At 33.4% G+C, this 25,579-nt stretch overlaps 1 protein-coding gene across 1 annotated transcript; it reads right to left on the reverse strand.

Moving 5' to 3' along the window:
* Positions 1-4,378: 4,378 nt before the first annotated feature.
* On the reverse strand, positions 4,379-25,048 carry LOC133205060 (uncharacterized). The gene is made up of 22 exons (XM_061340801.1): positions 24,980-25,048; positions 23,787-24,036; positions 23,187-23,319; positions 22,382-22,509; positions 22,169-22,276; positions 21,896-22,024; positions 18,212-18,346; positions 17,799-18,074; positions 17,238-17,361; positions 14,201-15,356; positions 12,858-14,052; positions 11,085-12,462; positions 10,332-10,987; positions 10,113-10,229; positions 9,694-9,998; positions 9,490-9,591; positions 9,217-9,376; positions 8,918-9,098; positions 7,134-8,719; positions 5,729-6,967; positions 4,881-5,396; positions 4,379-4,653 (listed from the first exon to the last, which is right to left on the reverse strand). Exons 1-22 carry the CDS (start codon positions 25,046-25,048, stop codon positions 4,379-4,381), a joined length of 10,218 nt encoding a protein of 3,405 aa, XP_061196785.1.
* Positions 25,049-25,579: the final 531 nt, after the last annotated feature.

A 25,579-nucleotide genomic window follows, 5' to 3' on the forward strand; every position in this document is an offset into this window, starting at 1 on the left:
TGTCTTCAATACTTTTCATTAAAATAGTATTACATCCATAACATGTCCTAAAAGCTGATAAATAGGGGTGGAACATATTTTCTAAGAATTTTACTTACTGTTTATATATAACCCCCTCAAAAGTCTTTGAAATTGCTGGTAGAATGCCTACAGGTCTATAGTTACCAACGTGCTTTTGCTTTAATACTGTGGTGATTTTGGTCGACCGTTTTTGGTACACTCACTTTCCCTTATATCCTTAGCAGCATTCACAAAGAAATAATTATTAAAAGTTTATGCCACCTCAGTATGATTGTTTATAATTTCTCCTTCCTAACTAATTAAGTATAAAAAAATTTCGAATGACGGCCTTTATATGTCAGAAATGGCTTTATAGTTGGCCAGGAGTCTTTATCTTTGGGTCCCTCTACACATCTCTCAAAATATAATTTCTAACAGAATTTCTTCTAATCATTTTCACTGGATTTCTTTGCCTTCTAAACATTTCCCAATTTTCAATTTACCCATCCTTGTTATATTTATTAAAAAGCATTTTTTTTTTCTCATATAAATGGCTTTCCGGAGTTCCTTGTTCATGAACGGTGCTGATATGTGCATTTTTCTTCTTTTTTCAACTGCCATATTTTTATCAATAACTTCCATATAAACTGATTCAAATTCATCATATGCTTCATTGATTTCTTGGTCTTGATCAATAAAAGATTCAAGTTGATATGTTCAGGGCCATTTATAAAATTTTCCTTCCGATAAAAATGCAAATATAAGTATTGAAGTTCATATTTTCTAGGTTTTAAATTAAATCAATACATTAGGTTTATAGATTTACAAATTTATTAAGGGTTTAATGTTTGAATATTAATGATTTATAAATTTATAAAATGTTTAAAGGATTTACTGTGTGAATTTTAATGATTAAAAAAAAAGAGTTATATAAATGCTTTAAAATATGTTAAAAGGAACATTTTGTTGTTTCATCTTTAAAGGTCAGTAACATTAAGAATAAGTTATTTTTTTATTGTTTTTTACTAAAAGATGAGACAGATCTTGTAAGATTCGAGATCTTATTCTCAAATGTTGAGCTTAACAACAAAAATATATGTTGTCCAGTATTATCTTTTTATACCCACATGCCTTTAGATCGCTTTAATCCGACTTACAAAAAAAAAAGGTGTAAAAAAAGAGATAAAAAGTATGGAGCAGTGTATCATTTACATGTAATGTCATTATAATTGGGACGAAATGATGTGACAAAAATACACATTCATATTGCTTACAAATGTATGTGTAATACTGAGTGGTAGTGCGCAGGGGGCCCACTTTAAATGCTACCTGTAATACTTGTGTAACACTTGTGTTAAAGACTCAATTTTTTATCGTACGGTTACCTGAGAAGATGGAGTGGTCTTATCTGTACCAGATGTTATTTACCTGGAGTGCCCTAATACCCAAGATTCCAAAAATTCATATACACATTGCATTATACAGGAAGTCTTTATGGTGATCATGGTCAGCATTACACAGGTTTCTTGTCTAATTCTGGGTGAAACAGCGGTGAAACCAAATAATGCTTTTGCATAAAATTGACAAACTCCTCATTTTCATCGATATTTTTGGTATTAAAAAAATCATGTATAAAGATATGTATTTTAAAAATATTATATAAAAAAATCTCGAGTGTAAGCTACAAAGCGATCATATCAATGACTTTTTAATTTCAGTAAAAAAAAGAAGAAGAAGAAGAATTACAAGATACATTGTAGAAATTATTAAATTTTCCTGGCCGACACTGGCGGCCATGATGCTATTTACGAATAAGGAATTTAGAGGAAATTCGAACTACGATTTTGACATTTCTTCCACTACGTGGTGAAGAATTATTGAAATTATTTGTAATCCAAATTTCTTAAATAAAGATAAATGCCATCCAATGATAGTGAATTCAAAAATAAACCCCAATCTATTATACACGAAAAACAATGTTTACGTATTGTACTATTTGTGATTTTTTTTCAAACATATACATCCAGGAATAAAATTTGTGATGAAGGGATCTTCTTAATTTTCAAACTTAATTCATGCCATCAGAATCTGATTATCTTCTTTTAATTATTTTATTCAATTTTGTGTTGATTCAATTTATGGGGGGGGGGGCTCGCTATTTTGTTCCCAGATGACGGCAAATTGAGTTTCTGTGGACTCAAGCGACAAATCAAGCGGGGCAATAAAACAGGTTGTCGCGTGGTTAAGTAATTGCTATCGAAAGATCCAATCTCAGAACATCAGGTAGCACAGGTAGTTAGCCTGTCAATCAGATCAGAAGCTATTGTTTTATTTATGATTGACAGGCGGTATATCACTGATCTTGAACCTGGTAGATTTTGGGGGCGTTAGCGTAAAATTGGGTGTTTAAACCCATTGCCAAAAAACCTTATTTTCTTTTAAAAAAGGCTCATTTGTGTTTGCAATCATATTTTACAGTTACACTCTCTAGCATGTGTACCAACTATGAACAATCTTTAAATAAATCTAAAAGTACTCAAGAACGTATGATTTTAATTTTTTTATGCAGTAATGGTAATGTTAAAGATTCCTTATATTAAAGTTCAATTTTTAATTCAAGGAACATTTAGAAAATTTGAAATCAAATTTTTTACCAAAATCAATATCATCAAAACATACTACTTTTTCGCACTTTATTCAACCATTCCCGACGATGAATAAAATCTCAGACCTTTGACATCATCTGCAACTGCTTCTTCAATAAACAGGGAACTCGTAAATTTGCAATCCTTGTCATTAGAGATCTGCAAACTTACATTGTTAACAAACATTCTCATTCCACACCAAAGTACTACGTTAACTAAAGAGTATAAAAGGCGCTTGAGTTTCTGATTGACAGTATATATGTGGTTTTCGGAGACCAGGTCTTTGAACAACAATCTGTTAGAATATTCATAGGTAATTATTGTGCTCTGTTATTAGCGAACATGTCTTTTGTATTCATACGATTCAAAAGCTTCTTCATGAAAAGAAGACATCTCCTGCTGTGACCTTCAATTCGACATTTAGATATATCGATGACATTTTATCAATTAACAATTACCATTTCCGTTCCTACGTTGATTCGATATATCCACTGGACTCGAATTAAAAGACACCATAGAGTCTGAAACATCTGTTTCATATTTTGATGTTTTACTAAAGGAAGACATTGATGGCAAAGTGACAACTAGCTATAGACTTTATGATAAACGTGAGGAAGTCAACTTTTCTATCGCCAACTTCCCTTGTTTATGCAGCAATACACCATTATCACCTGTATATGGAGTTTACGTCTCCCAGTTGATTCGATACATGAGAACGTGTTCTGAGTACAAACTATTTCCGCCCGCGTGGCGCAGTGGTTAGAGCGTCTGCTCTAGAGTCGCGGCGTAAGGAGTTGATCCTTACGTCGCGGGTTCGAATCCCACTGTGAGACGTGGAGATCGGTCCTTCGGATGAGACCGTATAAACCGAGGCCCCGTGTCGCAGTAAGTGCTGGCACGAAAAAGATCCCTCACTGCTCAATGGCCGTGAGTGCCGAGTATAGGACAAAATTTGCAGCTCTCCACCGGCAAGTGGTGGTGTCTCCATATGAATGAAAAATTCTCGAGAGGGACGTTAAACAACATACAAACAAACAAAACAAACTATTTCTAACTAGACAAGTATTGACAAATACGTTGATCATAAAGGACATCGAAATTTCGCAAATTCTATGGTCGATACAATGGACTTGCTTGCAAATACAGTTTGTCGTTGGGTCAAATGTTAACTAAAGTCTTTCACACAAGTTGTTCGGTCAACATTTTTACACTGAAGTGACTACGGAGTTTTCCATTGACCCAATCATGTCAATGAGCACATGGTGTGTGGGACCTGTCGACATGGGATGCTTACTCCTCCATGGCACCTGATCCCACCTCTGTTTTCAGAGGTAGAGGTCCGTGTTGGCTCTACTCAAAATTTGTATTATTTAAATGAAAGTTTGAGAATGATCAATACTCGTTATCTCTCTTTTTTCTTTTTCCATAAAAGTTATACGAAAATTTCAACTTTTAAAAAAAGTGTTTCGTTGCACTCTCCCTACCGATTGGCTACATATGGCCCGACTCAAAACTTTTTAACCCCCTGGAAACAATATTTTTTTTCTTCCCGAGTCGGGAGAGAGCAAAATAGAATTATTTTTTAGAGTTGGCATAAAACAAAGAATTGTAATGAATCTAATATTCTACTTTATTCAAACACAGTATCACATATCCAAAATACGGCAAAATGTAAGAGAAAACAAGGAAATTTTAATGGAATGCATCAACGTGTAAAGATAACCAAATCATTTTCACTCGAGGGCATGTGTGCCATAATAAATGGAAAACTGTCCTGTACAAAATTCGGCTTTTATCGACAGAAAAATTGCCAGGATTTTTTCATTCTTTGGTAAATTCAACTTTAGTTTACTCTCGTTGGTTCTTTCCGTCTGCAGCAAATCACTAAAATATTTCTCTGATCCAACACTTACTTCGAATGTCAAATTAAGTTCGGAATATGTACTGAATAGGTCAGTCCATTCAATTATGATGTAGTTTTCTTGTTTAGAAACAGTTGGACGGTTACCTAAAATAAATCGGAAAATCCTTTTGTAAAACGAATAACAAATTATTTTGCAAGAATCTGCCGCATTGCATATTTTTGATATACATGTATATTAATTTTTTCTTTTACAATATAATTAGACGGACATGGCTTTCATAGAATACTACTAATACCCTTAATTCAAGATATTATTATGAAAAAAATTCCAACTTTTTCATAGAATTATTTCTTGAGAACTACATTCTTACCTGTTATTCTCGGAGCCCTGGTCTCTACCAGAAACGTTTGTTGAACTGCATCTGATCCATTATGGAAGGAACTGAATGCTTTAACCTCAGCCTTATATCTGTGTCCGTTCTCCATCTGTATTCCCTCGATATCTGTATAATCAAATTTATTAACAGATTTCCAAGGGCTTAAAACATTACGCTGTGAAGAAACTCTGTAATCAAACTTCTTCAGAGAAATGAAATCAAAAAACCCCATCCAATGCAGCAAAAGTGCATTTTTGTCTGACACGATCGGAATATCTTCAGCGCATTTTTCGATTATTGTAATGGATGCTCCCGCGGAATCAGGGGGTGCCAGAGCTACTACAATCGGCTCATATACCATCTGTTGAACTAAACCAATGGTATTGCTGCATTTAATTTTCCCAAAAACATTCATGCCATGGAAAATCTTGAAGTCCATCGAAATAAATTCTTCTTTTAAAATGTCTGCAGGAGTCCATGACTGTATGTTTTCTGAAGCTGGACTCGAACCTTAATGGAAATGACTGACAAATATTTAACATTTCCAAACTGAATTGTTTTTTTTTTAAATTCTATTTTATTAATAATTAGGTAACCAAACAAAAGATTAAGCTCTCTTTATCTGCTTTTTTTTTATTATGTAGATGGATAATTTTTCTCCTCTTAATTGAAAAGAACAATCAAGAAACATTTTGAATTAAGAATCCTCTATACACTAGAAAATATTTTGGACATTGAAAAAATTATATTGTATAAAGATGTAAACATTGAGTTTACGATGTATAAAGGGTCTCTTAGAAATGGGCAATGAAGGCCTATTGCTTAAAAAGCATAATGATTACCGATTGCAAAATAGCAGCTTTTTACTCCATTTTCTTTGTCCATCACCTGAAAGCTTCCTTTGTACTTTGCAAAAGTAGAATTTTCCCCATAAATAATCTCCAAATTAGAATTTAGATGGCCCATTTCAGGAGGTGTGTCATCAATAATTAGTGGTTTTGAAGAAAACAATCGACTTACACCAGCACCATTGGAAACTCTAGCTGATGCAAAAACTGTAGTGTTGTGTGGAATTGTTACATAAAGCAGCTTATAATGCTGATGCATTGGAAAATCAGAAATTATCTGCTTTCCAAAAACAGTTGTTCCGATTGAAACTTTGATACTTTTTATGCCACTTTCCGGATCATAGATATTCGTGCTTACTTTTAACACCGAAGGATGAAGTTCTTGTAATTCGATTACACCGAATCCATTTTCGACATTCAGGTTACATTCAGAAATATCAATATCGAAATTATCAAATATTTCAACATTTTTTGAGATCAGCTTGAAATGTTCACTTCGAGGTTCTGATGAAATCAATCGATATTCAGAAAGCATTTCAACACCATTTGTTAAATCAAAGGACATAACTTCAGTTTTATTGTTGATGACGAAAATCAACGTTTTCGGTAGTCTTTCTTTTAATTTAAACGTAAAGGTGTAGGCTATATTAGGTTCTACATTGAATGTGAACTCAGCAAACTCAGAGAGAACAGTAAAATTCACTTTCTTTGTTGTTTTCTGTTCGCATAAAAACCCTACAGGTGGCGTGGAATCTAACAAGATCGGACGACTCGAAATAAATTTACTAAACTGTCCAGCACCATCCAAAGCGCGAACATCTATTACATACCTCTCCCCTTGTTTTAAATGAATGTCATTTATAACAACAGATGTGCTATAAGTAGTGTTACGGATATCTTGGCTTGTGTTAAGAGAACTGTTTTTGTTTCTAACTCGGAACTGAAATTGAGATATATGAGAACTGTCATCTTTAAAGCCATGCCAAGATGCAGTCAAAGATGTTGTAGAAGATGAATATCGAGTGTCTCTATATTTGTCGGTGTTAAAGACTTTTCCAGTTATAGGTGGTGTATTGTCAATCTTAAAAGGTGTTGAATCAATTGTCGTGGTCATTCCTGCTTCATCTTGAGCTGTAACAGAAAATACGTAATCGACTCCCGCTGTCATGTTTGTTGTTGCTAAACACAATTCTCCAAGATTCCCCATCCATTTCCTTCGTATTATATCATCGGCTGGGAAAGAAAATGAGATGTACATGCAGACGTTATTAGACTTCTGTATTTAAAGTAACCCAAAATGATTACGACTTTTATCTTTTCAGGCTATAAAAAACTATGGCATTTGATATCAGATATAAATATAGCTCGAAACTTAGAACAGTGAAAACGATGTACAAACCTTTTGACTGACTCCCCAGCATCACATAATAGCCCTTTATATTGCCTTTTCCGTCAGAAAATACGGTGTCCCATTCGGCACAGATATCATCATTTCTGTCTGTGATAAAGCGAACATTGTGTTCTTTTGCATGATATTTTAAGAACGTTCTAATATATTTCCCCATCTTAACAAATGGGCCCATGGTATCAATGGTAAATGCTTTTGAAAATCTGATCAGGAAATCGTCTTCTGAAATCCAGATTCTGATGTACACAATATATGGCGATTCATTTTCAAGTTCTTTGTGTCTTGGTAAACACTCAATATCATTCGTTCTCATGCCTACGTCTCGCCAGGGATATTCTTTCTCATCATAAAACCCAACACCGGGATCTTCTCCTTCTAGTGCGACAGACCACTCATATCTAAGTACCGGATAAAATACGGATAAATTCAGCTTTTCAAAATCTACACTGATACAGGAACTCGAAGAAAGAAATTTCCCGTTCTGAAACGCATTGCGTAAAATGATGTTATTGTCTTGAATGCCTACATTGGTTGCTGTAGACTTACATTGTTTCTGTGTTGTGGTGCACTTTTTCCCTACTACAGAACAAGTACAGTCGTTGTTACAGTAGTGCACAGAACATGAATGTCGTTGTATGTAAAACTGACCTTTTGTTGATGAGTTGTCGGTAAGGCTTGCTTTCACTGTTACTTTCGTAAACAAACTTGTCAACCCCGCTCCATTTACTGCCCAAATTGTGAGAATTACGTCATCGATTAAGTTCCATAGGGTCTTGTTAACTGGAATTGAAATGCTTGTACTATTGCCCAAACTTTTTAATGGTCCTCGAGATAAATTTGTTCCACTATAGGTCTTGTCGACAGTGATATAATAATAAGAAATACCACTTTCTTCGTCAGAAAAGCCATACCAATTAATGTTAAACCAGTAAATATCTTTAATGAGTTTCCAGTTTATTGGATAAGAAAACCCTCCCTGATTGGGTCTGGAAGAATCTATGACTAGCGGCTGCGTTGATGCTGTGGTGCAAAGTTTTGCTATGTTGCAAGCAGTAACTATTCCAATAACCGAGTCACCATTTTGAAGTTTCTTCTCGTTAGACATCGTTATAATTGAATAATCAATGTTCCCTCGCACTGCCTGATCAGATAAGTCTTTTCCATCCCTCGTATTTTTTATTATAATATGAATTTCTACTACAGTCGATTCATTTTCTTCAAATTCCCACTTCATTTTCAATATTGAATTGTCATACTGGTATCTTGTCGCCACTTCAAGAGAGTCAAGGGATAAAAAGATGGGTGCTCTAATTAAAATCGGTGCAGTGACGTCAACCCTAAATATTTTAGAGGTTGACTCGGAATACAGTCCTACATTATTGTAAGCAAAAACCGTGGCAAATAAGGAAACATTTAGCGGTAACTGCAGACCCGATTTGTATATTCTATTGGCAAGTAAAACATTTTCTTTCTCTCGGACGTCGCATACAAATTTACTAGACCCTAGACACCATTCAAAGTATTGAATATCTGATTCTGGATCTTCAAATCCGATCCATTGTATTGTAATGGATGTCCTGAAAGTGTAATGCAAAATTTGATTCTTCTTTTAGGAAATATATAGAAACATAACATTTCATATTTAATATTATCTCAAATTATTTCTATAACACCAGATAAATGTGATGATTAAATGACATTTAAAATATTTAAGATTAAAGGAATATTTTTAGATCATAAAAACAATGTCTTTAAGATTTAATTTTTTCACATACTTATCTGCTATGAATGTATCATGATTCGAATGACCAATACTAATGATCCCAGGAATGGGCGGTGTTTTGTCGATAATAATACCATCTGAATGAACTTTTGAGCATAATCGGACACCATTACAGGATTCCACAAACACAAAATACATTATTCCCACCTCAAACTCTTCTTCCCATGTAAAATCTGAAAGAAAGACACTTACACTGAAATTATATATTATTGTTGATATCATTTCACTCTGATATATGTGTTCATGAATTTTCTAAATCAATATATGGGCACTCAACAAATCATTGTGTACTTTTTTTCATTCCAACATTGGTGATTTCAAATACATCTGTTGTTGTTTTAGTTGTTCCTAACCCCACCCTGTAAAATGCTATATCAGAGTGTGGATCTGAAAAATAGTCCCATGAGGCAGATATACTCATTGTCTCTGTTTGGAAGTCCACATCTTTTCCCTGCAATAATTTAGTTTATATTTATTGGATAGGTATCAAAAGATATGCAACTATTAGCATAATTATTAATGCAAATGTGCAAACTGTATTTTATTTTATGATATTCAACTCACAATTTCTTTTCCATCAAATACAGTTCCAACAGTTGGTGGGGAGTTGTCCATAAAAATCGTGTTCGATTCCAATTCCGTTGATAATCCTGCTCTATTTGATACCTACAATAGCAAATATATATCACAACACATTACAGATGCACTATTAGAAAATAATTGGCAAATTTAATCATATTACGGATGATTTGTGTAGACGTCACTTACTGAAAGAATTGCTTTGTATGTGTACCCATCTGTCACATTTTCGTTGATTTTTATGTGGGAATGTCCATCTTTTACGATAAAATTTGATGTGTAATTTCCATTGACTCCGTCAACTTGGATAGTTATTTGATCAATTCCACTTTCAGGATCCTCAAAGTTTTCAATTAACACTGGCAGGCTATTTCTACTAAATTTCACCTCACTGTCCCTGTAACCAATAACAAATCTTCCAGGAATAGGAGGAGATAAATCAACTGTGAGGACAGGCGATGACGAAAGCGACTCTAAACCTGAGCAGTCAATAGCTATCAATAGAAGTATTTAAAATTATACACAAGAGACAAACTACCTGACGGAAAGATTAATTTCATGCAATGACAAATATTTTAAGCTTTTAAAGCTTCTCTTCATAGACCAACCTTTTACTGAGATGAAGTAAGAAGATCCTTGTGTAAGAGTAAAATTCTGGATCGTAACTTTGTTTTCTTCGTACGAAGACGTAAATGGAAAAACATCATCCAATCCTGGTACAGAACCTAGAATATCCATCAACGAAAAATAAGTAAGGTAGAGATTAGATTCATGTAATCATAAGTTTAATCAACTTCAAACGTATATTACAATTAAAAAATACTCGCCGACACAGTATTGATACTCTAGTAAGGGAACATATAAAGTCGGTATGTTCCATTCTACTTCTAGCTGAGACACATCTGACGTATAACCATTAAATGAATTCTTGATTTTGATATCTACTGCAGAAGGAGGAAAGTTATTGATTTTCAACCCCTCACTACAAATTTCTATTACTGCATCCATTTCGTAATCTGTATCTCCAGGTTTAGCCTGAGATGTTCTACTTGAGCGAACGCATACGAATATTTCCCATCCATGTTTAAGATGCAAACCGGGGAAGGAAACAAATCCATCCTGAGCATGGCTGTAATGTAAGCAGCTTTTGTCCGAATGACATTTCTCCATGCTTACAGGAATAAAGTTTTTCGTCATAAGATATACATCAAAATCATATCCTTGGCTACCTACTATTATTCCAGCTACTTTTGTTTCACTTGATGTAAATCGAAGGCTATTTTTTTCAAATAAAAGTACATTTGCTCCAAGATTTTGACTATGTGACATTGTCCTCATCTTTTGTAGATCTGGATTTTTCTCATCAATAAGGTAAATTTTCATGCTATTACTTCCATAAGAAAATGTGTTCTGAATAAGAACACATTGAACAGGTGACAGTAATGTGTTGTATGTATTTTGAACGCATGCGAATCTAGGAGGTCTGACAAACATATCTGCTCTTGATATGACCAAAGATGTCTGAAATACGAAAGAAAAGAAATTTACTGTGGTAATCTTTACTTTGGTAAAAATATAACATTCTGTAAATAAATGTCTTTAGATTTGCATTTACCTCCATGGAATTTTCTTTTGAGAAATAATACCAATTGGTGATTCTTCTTTTTCCATGAATATCTTCCGTAAGCGTCCATCTTTTTAGACCGTCATCCAAACGATTCCCTTCAGAGGTGACTTTGACGTCTATAATTAAGTCTTCATCCTCGCCATGCATTGTTGCAGTAATATTTATTTTTGATTCCACTGGAACAAATCTGACAGGTGTTCCAAACACTGGTTTTGAACAATATGTTGCAAAACAAGATTTCACTATTCCACAATATGTATTGTCTATATTCAAAGTAAGATTTCTGAATGTTAATTTTCGCATATGGGATGATTCTGATTTTATTATATCAATCCCGTGTTTTGTTACTTTTGCGATGGATATTTCAAAATGCGTAGGGTAGTCATCCTTCAAACTGTTATATATCCAGTTCAAAGACACAGTATTTTCATTCCTAAATGTTTTTCTATTATAATGGCATTTTTTCAGAATAATGACGTTGTCCGACAAGTTCAACCTTTTGAATGCTATATTTCCATGGGCATTTGTGGATGTTAATTCAATTGTTTGTGTACCAAATTGATGATTACTTTCTTTTTCAATAAAACCTGTAAAATACATTGGCGTATATAATTCATTTGTAATATTGGTTTTTTGGATAAATAAAGTATATGTTTCTAAAACTGTCAAGTTTCTGTAAAAATATGTTACATTTGCTTTGTTTCTTTTCATATCAGACGGATAAACAATATCTTTGTCGGAGCAGCCAATTCCATTAAAGATCTGTAGTTTTTTATCAACAGCGTCGATGTTAACTAGAGTCACGCCATCGGACACCGCGTAAGATGACCCACCGGTACAGCTGGCACGTATGACAGAGTAATACCTTGTGTTGGGTGTAAGTGATATATTTCTAAAGCAGTATCGATAAGCAGCCACTGATATAAATGAAATCACGTCTGTAGAGTTTGGAGTAGAACCAAGTCCTGCATATATGGATACATTTTGATGATGTGCAAATCCTTTCCACGATAGGCATATGGACGAATTGTTTATCTGATAGTCAATATCGCTTTCGTATGAATCTGCATCCGGATCAACGTCTATGACCATACCATCCCCGGGTGGAACCTTGGATGGAAGACTAAACCTTTTTGACCGTTTTCTTGCGGACAATCCCACTCTATTGTAGATATTCAACTCCACAAATAAATCTTTGTCTTGCTCATTGTAACGAATCTTTCTTAAGGGATATCTCGTACATCCTACCACATTAGAAAAAGGGCAGTCGTCCTTAAGATTATGGGTATGGTAGTACTGTATAAGAGGCGTCACAAACATTCTGGGTGTTCCTAGAATATGAAATACACATATATGTCTAAATCAAATATTTTAATAATAATGGTATTATATTCATAATTTTGACCTATATTTTTATCGTACAATATGCTTAAAGTAAAGTAATATTTATTCTGATTAAAATACTGAGCAGTTAATAAAATGTCATTAATAAAAATGATCCTACGATATTTTTATTTTTTACAGGATTCGTTTTCCTCGATTCGTGATAAAGTGTTTTTCTTTTCAGTGTGTTTTATAATTCAATCATATAAATCATATATAAAACACAAATAACGGAAAGAAATTGGACATGAATTAATATCTTATGTTTAATGACTTTTCTATTTGGAAAATAATGAAGTTTTGAATTCAAAATAAAAACTCAACACCTTCGGTCGATACGTACCTATCCTGAAAAATATTTCTTCGATGACATTCCCTTGCTCTGGTTCAATAAAGGTTTCATTTTCCCATCCAATAAACAAGTTCGGACCCTCGATATGCACGAGAATTTCCCCGTTGATTGCAGGTGGACTTGTATCGACTAGCAAAGGTCCTATTGTTAAAATTCTTCCTTCACCAGACTTGAAAACTGTCTTCAGAAAGACGTAATGCCGTTCTTGACTTCCTATACCGTCTCTGCCAAATTGATACTCTGTCTGTGATATAGTTGAAGTATAAGGTTTGAGATCTGGGTGCGATATTGAAGTTGGGTGACCTCCAATGCCTAATGCAAATTCCCTTACTGCGCGTCGGTCCTTGACACCCCAAGATAATTTCCAGAATTCTGATGATATAAATATTAAATTTTCTTTATATGGCTTCACCCGTGTACATATTCCTTGTGCGTAGGTAGTATCATTAAATCTGTGTGATGCTACTTCAGGCAAATTCTGAAGGAAAGCTGGAAAGGACAGGTTTCGGCACATGCTAAGGCAATTTGAAACTGTCCCCAATTTAATGCGTTTCATCTTTGGAGTGATTAAAAAAGGAGCATCATTAATACACGCAATCCCTTCGTCTGCGTTAAAGCTCTCTGATGTGATATTGTCAATTACGTCAGAAGCCTCGACATAGTGTATCCCATCAGAGCAACTTGCTTTCGAGGGTTCTAAGGCATTATTAAATGCAATGACAGTAAAAATAAAATAACCTTTCTCAGGAAGATTAAATGATTCATATGCCTTTGTTGTTGTCTTTTTTTCAATCACAGAAGTTAAACCTGAAATGTTACTCATTTGATCTAATACATCGGGTATGCATTGTTTTCCAAGAAATATTCGGTAATGGGATATTCCGCTTTCATGATCTATGAATCCGTTCCAGCTCACTGTTATTTTTTCAGTAGCAGTAAAATCGATTTCTTTGCCGCCTGGAAGACCTTCCATGACAGAACCATTCACAGGAGGAGATTCGTCTACAAGGACATCGAGATGCTGCAAGGAGCGAAGACCAGCGTTGTTCGTTACCAGGATTGTGAAATAATACTCCCTATTGTGCTGTGCCTCTTTAATTATTTTCGATAGATCTAAGGTATAGTTGTAAAATTCACAGTTCCCATGCTTTGGACAATAACAGTTTTCGATTTTGTCACAACTTATCTGTAAAATAAATGTATAGTTATAACGAATGTAACTAAAATTTTAAAAAAATTCTAAGGAAAACTAATGGTGAATAATGAACTCTAAAATGTCATCAATTTTGATACGAGCGAAATAAAAATTCATGTACTAATTTTAGATGTGTTACATTTTTTGAGAGAACGTTTACACCAAATGATCCATTTCCCAGATCCGAAGCACCACTGTTGGAACCCAAGTACCAGTGAATAGTTTTTAGTCCACTTTCCAAATCAAAAGCATCAAATTTAAGTTTCATTTTTGAGAGTTCTTTAGAATTATGGACGTACACATCACCATGGAAATTTCTTCTCAGCCAAATATTTTCAATATCAGGAACGGATGTATCAATCAGAACAAACACGGAGTCTGTGAGGGTGTTATTCATTATGTCAAATGAATGGATACTAAACTGGACTTCATCTCCATCGCTTATACTGACATTGGAACATATAAATTGACTCAGCTGACTGACTGTTTTTCTACCTGACGATATGGTGTTTATCCTGTATGAATACTCAAACTTTACTATACCATCTACATTTAATGTACCGTTAATAGAAAGGGGACCTGTAAGCTGTTCAAAAACACCAGTAAGGGCACTGGACGGCTTTATGGGAAGGAGAACATTGTCAAATTTGTGATATGTATTGTAAAACCTGTCCGTCCAATTTATGCACATAGCTTTCTTTTCGGTTTGCCAGTAATTTCCATTTACAAAATGTGCTGTTGTCACTAATAATGGCTTGTTTTCATTAATCTGTATTTCAGATGTGTTATCAAACAGAACAAATCGCCTAGCGGATCTAACATTGCCACCTGCACCAGCATTATCAACAACTTCTAGATGTATCTCATACAGACCGGTTTCATTAAGTGTAACTTCATGAAATGTACTATTTTTTGATATATTCTTCCAGAAAGCAGTTGTATCTGGTACCAATTTGTTCTTAGTATGTGGAACCATATATATGCTGACATCAAACCATTTTATACCAGAGGAATTGTAGTCTCTATTTCCAATCCTTTTTGGGTCAAACCATCCAGAGAGTGAAATGTTTAGCATGTTGTTCTTTGTTATCCTGCTTTGTATCTGGATCGGCTCATTAAGACAAGTTTTGGTGTTGGAGCAATGATCTGGTGGCAGAGAATCATAACGAAAGCAAACATCTCTTTGGGCTTTTGTTTCTCCATTGAATTTCCTTGGCGAAATGATATGAGAAGTAGATCGCTTGTCTATAGTTCTAAAAAATCCCGTCGCCTTTGCTATAAATCTGAGGCAAATTCTGTCAATGTAAATGGTTATTGATTAGTTGGTGGAACGAGACTGTTGTTGTCGTCGTTCTTTGAATATGGAGATAACGAACAGAATTCAAACTCAAAGACTATTTAAACAATACAAATCCGGAGCAGAGCAAACACGGACCTCCAAAAACATCAGAGGTGGGATCAGGTGCCATGGAGGAGTGAGCATCCCCTAACGACCGGTCACACCCGATTATATTCACATTTCCAACTCTTTTCTCTTTGACAAGTTTTTGAAATTTAAGTTTGTTAATTTCTCGATAATTACAACTGAAAATTTCGCAATGTGAAAGGTCATGTAAATAATATGCATGTCAATTTCCCGGTCGGTTATTGTTTCCGATTCAGTGGGCTGGGATCAGCATTTTTTATTCATATGTACATTTTTATTCACATATTAATATAAATATAAAGAATCACCGTCTAGTTTGTTGGATGTGCCAAGGACATTAACAACAGCTACATGTAACAACATCGGATAATTCATGCATAACGAACAAATTATTCCCAGGTTTCCAACTGTCGTAAATGCCCTGGCATACCTAACAAACTAGACAGTGATTCTTTAAATACCATCCGATATGTGTTAAATTTCATAGAATTACAAGTTAATTGTGTTCATTTCAAGCAAACTTGCCACAAAGCATTTTCAGGAAAAGGGAATTTAAATATGTATACATAAAGAGCCACCCTAGGGCTAAGGTTAGACCACAGTTGTGCATTAAATTTCTATATAGTAATATATAAGAAAAAATTTAAGAATAAGTCATATAATAATATTACACAAATATTTTTATGTAGAATGAGGTTTTTTTGATTTAGGAAACCTGCATCTAAGAATAAATTGGTATATAGTTTGTTTTTTGTTGTTGTTGTTTTTTTTTTTTTTTGTTGTTGTTTTTGTTTTGTTTTGGTTTGGTTTGGGTTTTTTTTTGTTTTGTTTTGTTTGTTTGTTTTTTTTTTTTTTTTTTTTTGCTGTTTGTTTGTTTTTATACCCCGTATTGAAGATTCGGGGGTATATAGTATTTGCCTTGTCTGTCTGTCTGTCCAAAAAAACTAACCTTGCCCAAAACTTTTGAGTTGAAGCTATGGCTTTCATATTTCTCATGTGTATTCCTTGTGACAAGGTCTTTCTTTGGGTACCACCATATTTGACCTTTTGACCTTGACCTTGGAGTTTAACCCAGTTTAGGAAAATTTTACCAAAATTTAATCTTGGCCATAGCTCTTGAACAATTGGTGCTAGGGCTTTCATGCTTCACATATGTAATCCTTGTGACAAGACCTTCCTTAGAATATCAACAACTTTGACCTTTTGACCTTGACCTTGGAGTTTGACCTACTTTTGAAAAACTTTAACCTTGGCCAACATTTTTGAACGGTTGGTGTTAGGGCTTTCATACTTCAAATATGTATTCCTTGTGACAAGACCTTTCTTTGAATACCAACAACTTTGACCCTTTGACCTTGGAGTTTGACCTTTTTTTTTTGGAAAACTTTAACCTTGGCCATAATTTTTTAACAATTGGTGCTTCGGCTTTCATACCGGTATTTCACCTGGGTATTTCTTGGGAGAAAGCATTTCCTTGGGCACCATTAATTTTGACCATTTGACCTTGACTTTGATGTTTGATATTCTTTTGAAAAAAAAACTTTAACCTTTTCCATATCTATTCAGTGGTTGCTGCTAGGGCTTCCATATTTCACAGGTTTATTCCTCGAGAAAGTTTAACCTTTGCTATCAGTGTTTCACAAACACATCTTGTTTGTTTGTTTGTTTGTTTTCTTTTGTTTTGTTTTTGTTTTTGGTTTGTTTGGTTTTTGTTTTTGTTTTTTGTTGTTGTTTTTTTTTCTTCACTTACGCATCCCCATCGAACACTTGTAAGTGTCCACCTAGAGTCATTGATTTGTGTTGATGATCAAGACTCTCTAAATGAGAAGTATTGATATTCTTAAACGGGGACCACTGAATCTGATGTTCCATTCCTGAAAAATATTAATCGTAAATTATAGTTCTTATTTAAAACAAACTTAAAAGGCATGTCTACATACATTTTCAAACACTTTCCCTCGTAGATATTTGAAAGATAATATATATTAATAATCGATTAAAATCTAATTTGTTACCATCGAGAGTAGTACTTTGATTATATAATAGGACATTATAGTATGCATGAAGGAGAAATATAATTTTGTTTGCTCAGAACTAAAGTTAACCTTTCTTCCAATCTAATAAAATTTATTAATTGTTTGATTTAACAGTCCCTCAAATAATAAGTAGACTACTAGTAATAATATTTTCAATATAACTTGATTAATAGCCATCCAATAAATGATCGTTATACCCTGAATATTGAGCATGTTTATGATCTTTAAGAAAGTCTTTAAATTTCATTATCTATTCCAATTATTGGAAATGTTACCCGTACCATTTAATGTCTTGTGGATAATAACAAGTTCTCCACCAGATACTCCATAATTCCAGCTTCCATCTTGTATAAATTCAGGTCTGGGTGAGGTAATATTGATGGAGAATGTTTCTACGCTTGTAAAATTGGCTAGAAGAGGAACTTTATTTATAAAGGCATCTTTCTGATTGTCACATGACGTTGATTTTCCTCCCGTTTCAGACATAACAATTTCACCTCCAGTAAAAATAAGGCTAGACCTGCATGTTAAAATCTCAGGCTTCTTTTCCACTGTAATATAGACATTTGTTGTATTTTATTTAACATAAAACATTATATATAAATGTAAAGGAATCTGACATTACACTTCACAAACTTCAGCAAACCATTTTACACACTAATCTATTTCAGAATTTCATAAAACATACACTGACAATAGGCAACACTTCCATTTGAGGTTTTCACTGTACGGAAACCAGCATCGCATTGACAATCTGCTCCTAGATGACTTGTGGAACAAGTCCCCGGCCAGCATTCTCGGTTTTCTACCACTGAGCACATTGCTGCAAGCATTTACACTTTTAGACAAGTAAGTGTTGCAAAACATCAAATGGGCCGCAAAAAAATAAAGTATTTTTTTTAAAAAGTACTTTCACAAGTACGCGTCAAAAAAGCGCAAGATATTTCAGACTGTCCTCAATATTACATGTACTTCAAAGTAAAAAACCAAAGCAGAAATCGCAAATTATATAGAAATGGGCCTGCTTTCAGTGAATTTGCTAATCAAATGGATTTATTGGTATTAAAATCAGTGATAAATGATAAACATTTGTTATATCTAGATCTTCAGATGACAAAAAGGATAAATTTTATACATGCTGATACCTGGGATCTTTGTTACGCAAAGATGCCGATGATTTCTACAGACTATACTGCACGGGGCAGTGATGGACAACACAATAAATTAAGTTAAGAAAAAAAATATTATTATGTCATTCGCAATTGTACTATATTCAAAACAACTTTCACTAGTTTTACCAACTTTTCAATTTTTATTCCTTAATTAAATTGTATGATAAACGAGATGACTTCAACTTTTCCATCGTCAACTTTGATTATTGATGTAGTAACATTCAGCTATCACCTGCATATGGTGGTTATGTCTTCCAACTTGTTTGCTACTCAAGTGCATGCTCTGAGTACGATCAATTTTTAAACCGAGGCAGGCTACTCACAAATAAGTTGCTGTTGCATGGATTTCAACAACCTCGTTTAATGTCAGTATTCCGTAAATTCTATGGTCGTTATAATGACCTTTTTAGCAAATATAACCTATCTCTGGGTCGTATTTTGGCTGAGTTGTTTCATACCAATTGTTAGGCCTTTGTTTTTGTACTAAATTTGACTACGGAATGCTCTATCTACTTGATCAATACATGGGGCTCAAGTGACTATGTGACCGGTCAATAGGGGATGCTTACCCCTCATAGGCACTTGATCCCACCTCTGGAATTTCCACGGGTCCGTGTTAATGCCCTTTTCACATATTTGTATTGTTTGTAGTTTTTATGAGATTGATCACTGTTCGTTATCTTACCCTTTTTCATTTTGCAACTGTAATATTAGATTTGCGTTCATATCTTACACACTCCCATTTTTGGGGAGTACCTATTATAAACTCTTCTTAAAAAGTCATGAATTAATAATTTTTTGGTGAGAAAATCAATATAATATTAATAAATATAACAGCAATTAAAAGTTAGTTTAAAACAAGTTTTTTTTCATTTTTTTTTTTACTTTTAATTAAAGAATTATTTAAGTAACTGATAAAAAATAACGTCTCACTTCCCCACTGACACTCTCTGACACAAATACGTCCACTGTTCCTGCGGCCGACAATAAGATAATAGAACTTCATATAAAGTATGTTTTGCATTTTGTTGATCAATCAATCACTTGTTTATCTGCTTTATGTCTATAAAGTGTATATGTACATTCAAATATAATATTATATATGTATATAAGCATATTGTTTTTGTTGATTTGTTGTTTTCTTTTCGTCCAGTCGAGAATTTTTTACTCATGATAGGACACCATCATTTGCTTGAGGACGGTAGCAAATTAATACCTGTGTTCCTCATTTATGGGCATTGAGCAGTGAGGGACTTTTTCGTCCCAACATCTACTGCGATACCTGACATATTTTTATATAGTTGCATCCGAAAAAATGATATTCCTACGCCTTACATTGGTATTTGAACCCGCGATATAAGGATAAACTCCTTACTCCGCGATGCCTTCACTACTGCCTCAGTACGGGAGAAACTTAGGTGCAGAGTGTTTCATAATATCTGTCCTCATTACAAACTGATATAGAAATACACTAGATTATTTTTTAAAAGGTTTAAATAAAGAGGGTGTTGAAGTTTTTGTTTTTTGTTTTTGTTTTTTTTTGTTTTTGTTTTTTTTTTTTTTTTTTTTTTTTTTTGTTTTTTTTTTTTTGTTTTGTTTTCTTTTTTTTTTGTTTTTTTGTTTTTTTTTTTTTTTTTTTGTTTTGTTTTTTGTTTGTTTGTTTTTTTTTTGGTTATTTTCCCTAAACTTGTAGCAGTTTAAAAGAAAAATTTTAAGTAACAGAAAACGTTCTTAAATTTTTTCAAATACAACGGTATATACAGCACAATGTAGAACAATATTAAGAAAATGCATATCGACTTCCAGTTTGCAATTAAATGAAATGTAAATTAGTCATATAGCAAATTAAGTTAAGTTTTCTGTTTTTCATTTAGGGAATCCCCATCGTTCTGAAAAATTGCCTCCTTGAAACAGAATGAATTTGATATACGCATAAAGAGACGGGATTTTTCTTCAAAACTGCCATTTCCGATTTTTGATTCAAAAAGGCATATTTTTGAATATCGCAAAAATCGAATAAAAATTATTATGCATCCGAAATGCAAAATGTGCACATAAAATAGCATCTGAATTTTCACTGTCGGAGCTGGTCTAGTGGTAAAGCGTGTGATTCTTTTGCCTGAAAATGGGTTCGAATCCTGGAATGGTTGGTATATATATATATACATATTTTTTTCTTATAAAACGGAAGTACAATGTAACACCGATGTCTTAAAAAATAAAGTACTATCATTTTAAATGATTTAATTTTTTCATACGCGTTTCGTTTCATTATTTTTCTGTTAATTATTGGCTCAGATTTGACTTGAAACAACTAAATTGAAATGACTCAATGGATTTTCTTGGATATTGCATCAACAGCGTGATTGTTGGACACATTTTTATATATTGAAAAATATTAACGCACGCTGTCTACAATACATCTTTCAAAATGATGTGCAAGGTGCACTTGCCATTATTTGTGCTTTTATCGTTCAACTTTTCTCGTGCAAAATGGCGACAGTGACCATAGATGTGAAAAAAGTTTACTTACAGGTCTACCTTATGAAAAAAAACTATGCATGAAATAAACGTAAAATGTGAAATGTTTTGATATAACAAGCTGGACATACCCGTCGTATAAATAATAAAGTCATCTACGTAGCATTATCTATATTTAGAGATAACTCTTCATGCGCCGTGGTTAGTTTAAATGTCTTTCTCGATTTAGGGAATAATCACGAGTTTCTGCAGCACCCTCTTTAGAAACTGAATTGAACATTGTTTTTCGGATTTTATATTCGTAATTCTTCTCTCACATTCTTTTCATTTCAATAGATATGCAGTCACCAAGGGTCCAAGTGATATTCAAAGTATAGTCATCTAAAACAAACAATTTTGATTTTTCAGAAATTCACAGGGCAAAAATAGCAATGGATGAACTTTGCTCTTTGTTCTTTAGACAGACACTTATGGAAATTTCCAAGTTTATGTCATTATATATGACATTAGAACGTAGAAAAAATCCCGAAATTTTTAGGATTATTATATTTTTTTCTGTAAGATATTGTTTTATTTTCTTTTTAAAAATATGATACTGTAAAAGATTTAAAAGACAACTGTAATGGGAACAGGTGTTATGAAACACCTTGTATATTGACAATAAAGACTATAAAGCATCTTTATCGTTTTAGTTAGTATTAATAGTATATGTGTCAAACCTCCACAGTTCCTTTTGCTATTGATAGGTTTCCAGATTAAGTTGTCATCTACACAATTGGTACAGATGCCCTCAAAGTCACTTAAACATGTAAACTGGTCAGCTTGGCAATTAGGTATTTTGCAGGTAGCTAAAATACATGAAATTTTGATTTCGATGTTCTGAGTGGAAAACTACTTTTATATCATATTTCCTGAATTCTATTCACTTTAGTGTCTTAATAAGGATTAATGATTTTTACAGCTTTATTTTTTTTTATTCTTGAATTACTCACGTTGACATGTTTGACCTTCAGGATGATAACCAGGGTCACAAAGGTGACATGTTTTATCATAACTATTTGTACAGGTAACCTGTCTACATCTCTCAATTGATCCGCAACCTTTAAACAAATGAGAAATCATTTCAGTCATATTTATTCATAGGTAAATATTAAAACAACTTTTGTGTATTGGTCAAAAACAGCCCTGAATTATTAATAACTTACCATGGACATACACGTAAAAGCAGCACTGTTTGGACTCATTGTCAGACTTGTCCTTAGCTTTGTAACATACCTTGTGTGAACCAATTCCTACACTATATCCACTTGCTATACCATATGTCCTAGTCATTCTGTAAGATATCAAACGATTTAAAGATTTCTTCTTATTTATTTATGAAACAATGAAGACCACAGTCGCCTTGATATTTTAAATATCTAAGCAAAGGCAATTACAGAAAATCTATTTGGGAAGCATGTGAAACATACTTTCCGATTAACCGATTAATCGGTCGATTAATATATATATATATATATATATATATATATATATATATATATATATATATATATATATATATATATATATATATATATATATATATATATATATTTGCCAATCAACCGGTTAATCATTTCAAACTAAATTACACATATTTTGCCATATGTTTCAGGTAAGCTGTATTTATTTACACAAAACAAAAAAAGACTTCAAATAGATATTAGTAATATTTTGTTTAATCAGAACACTATATTTATATTTTATTTCAATTTCACTAGACAAAGAAAAAAACAATAAGTATGCCTGATATATAAGAAACATAATTTATAATTTTTCAGACCAAATGTAGCCCCTTGATTCGGTCAATCCATAGATATATCGACTTCACCAGAAAAGTATATCGACTTCGAACTTCGTGCTTGATATGTTTTTCTGTGATGTTGATATATGGATAGACCTCATAAAAGGGCTATATTCGTATAATTTTTTTTTCTAAAGACATAATTATTTCACAAAGCAGGGATTTACGTGATGCCATCGTGGTTTCCACCATCAGTTGCCGTCGGAAGATTGTACCAAATTTTAACTGTTCCAGTGTAGCCAGCGTAGAAATATTTATTCGGAGGACAAGTTATTTCTGGCGGTGTGTGATCACCATCATCTACAATAATTGTATTTGTGTGCTAAAATATCATTAGTTGATGGGTCAGCTTAACATTAAAATACGACAGTTTTAAATATTATCAATCCACTAATCACTGATATTGAATTATCGTTACCATCACTGCAATATGTTACAACTCACCACCACCCCACCACCATCTTTTCCATCTACTGTGACCACGCCCTTTCTTTCGTATCTCTAATTAAATGTTAATATGAAATTATTGTTGTATCTATGACAAATTAATTACATCACTAAGAAAAAGAATAAAAAGAATTTTTTGTTCAAAAATGTCAATCATAAGAGATGCCAATTTAAAATTGAAAATGCGAAGAACAACTTGATCAATCATCTAACATCAACATGTTATTGTTTTCCTTCAAATGTTCCCTTATTATAATGCAACTATTAATAAAATTCACCATTTAGCTACATTTATATTAACAGAACACCATTCCTCTTACTGTCACAATTTAAATCCGACCCCACCCATTCTCCGTTTACACAAGCCTTCCACGTAGAGAAAGCCCTCTTGTGATTGCAGGACACAAGGCATTTAGTTCCGTCACTGAGGCTGGATCCATTCATCAAAACGGTGTGTATAGGAGCATGGTCCTTATCAAAGCAGTGAATGTACGGGAAATGTCGGAGTTCCTTCAGATCGCAGTCTTCTTTAATCTTGTTATAGATACTAACATTTTCTACAGAATGAAACTGTTAAAAAAAAGATAGACATACATACTTGTTTATTCTGTCCCATGAAGATAAAATGAATTCATTTTAGTATTGAACTGATTTACTTTTTTTAAAGTTTATTCCTCTAGTCTGATCAGCTTAATAGGAAATTGCAGTATAGTATACTAAAATAAAGAACATGGATCTGAAATGAATCCGAAGCTTCTTTGTTTAAAAATGGACGGCCAGGAAACAAAACATAGCTCATTTTCAACAAATTAATTATTGTAACAGAACTGCAGGTATGTTTATGAAGATGTCTTAGTACTGGGACTAAGATATATTTTAACTAACCATCTTAATCTTAAGTGAAGCCTATCTTAGACGACTTCCTAATCTTTACCCTAACTTTAAGACGACAAAGAGCTTATCCTAAGGCATAGGTGATTTAAGTAGCGCTGGTGCCAGCGAAACAACTTGGAATTACGAAATGTACAGTGTTTGTGTAATTAAATCCAATAACTAACGTAAAATGTATGAAATTCAATTTATAAACATTGTGATGTGTAATTGTATATGTACACATGTACCTGTATAAATGGAAATTAAGAGAAAGTAATTATGTTACTTATACTCTTGAGTAATTTATGTTTATCTTCAAATACAATCTATCATTAAGTGAAATGTTGACACGTTTTTATACAAATTGTTATGCCATTATTTTCACACTGAATTGTCTACGGATTTTTCCGTTCTCCCGATCATGAAAAGGAGCGGATGTGACCGGTCAACAATGGATGCTTACTCCTCCATGTCACCTGAACCCACCTCTGAGTTTTTAGAGGTCAGTGTTTGCTCTGCTCCAAATCTGTATTGTTCCAATGGACTTCTGAGCTTGATTACTGTTCGTTATCTTCATATTTCACTCCATTTAGTCTAAAAACTGATAATAAAATAGTTTCTTTACATCCGTTATCTGTACCAGAAAGGGAATATCACGAACTGAAAATTTCACTACTTCAGTGGCGCTGTCCGCTGTTACGAATTTCATACTAGATTCCTTGCGACTTCTAAATGCATATCGGTTAACTTCTTACAAAATACCATTTCCTTAAAAGAATTTTATATTCACAAAATATTCGTTATCGGACCATAAATGATGGTTCTGAATGGAACAAAAGCCTCACATTTGCAAAAATGAGCCTTTTTTCCTCCGGCTAGGGTCAAGGGAATGTGAAAAAAAAACTTCCTTAATCCATTCATGTGCATCCAAACGCCACAAATTACACCGTTCTAACGGCTAAATATGAAATCACTAATTTATTAATTAAAAGGTTGAACAGACGCAATATAAAGCCATGAAGCTGTTTTATAAACATAATAAGTACTTCACGTGACATAAAATTGGCGATAAAATATAAATATTGCATGAGGGATCCAAACATTGAATCGCCGAAACATCAGAAGTATTATTTTTCTAACAAAGTGTTTTAACTAGATTACTTTGATAGAACGAAATCTTTGTTATATCATGGTTAGCAGACCTATTTTTGTATTCACATGAAGCAGAATTTATTCAGCA

Source organism: Saccostrea echinata, unplaced genomic scaffold (genome assembly GCF_033153115.1).
Source record: "Saccostrea echinata isolate AGI-Se365-2 ecotype Australia unplaced genomic scaffold, CSIRO_AGI_Sech_v1 ptg000054l, whole genome shotgun sequence".
In the NCBI taxonomy this organism is placed as follows: domain Eukaryota; kingdom Metazoa; phylum Mollusca; class Bivalvia; order Ostreida; family Ostreidae; genus Saccostrea; species Saccostrea echinata.

Coding starts and splice junctions, on each gene's coding strand:
- LOC133205060 (XM_061340801.1), bottom strand. CDS start 25,048: ATGAAATTCGTAACAGCGGACAGCGCCACTGAAGTAGTGAAATTTTCA. Junction 6,968..7,133: donor GCTGGGGAGTCAGTCAAAAG/GTTTGTACATCG, acceptor TTTCTTTCCCAG/CCGATGATATAATACGAAGG. Junction 5,397..5,728: donor AAGCTGCTATTTTGCAATCG/GTAATCATTATG, acceptor ATTTCCATTAAG/GTTCGAGTCCAGCTTCAGAA.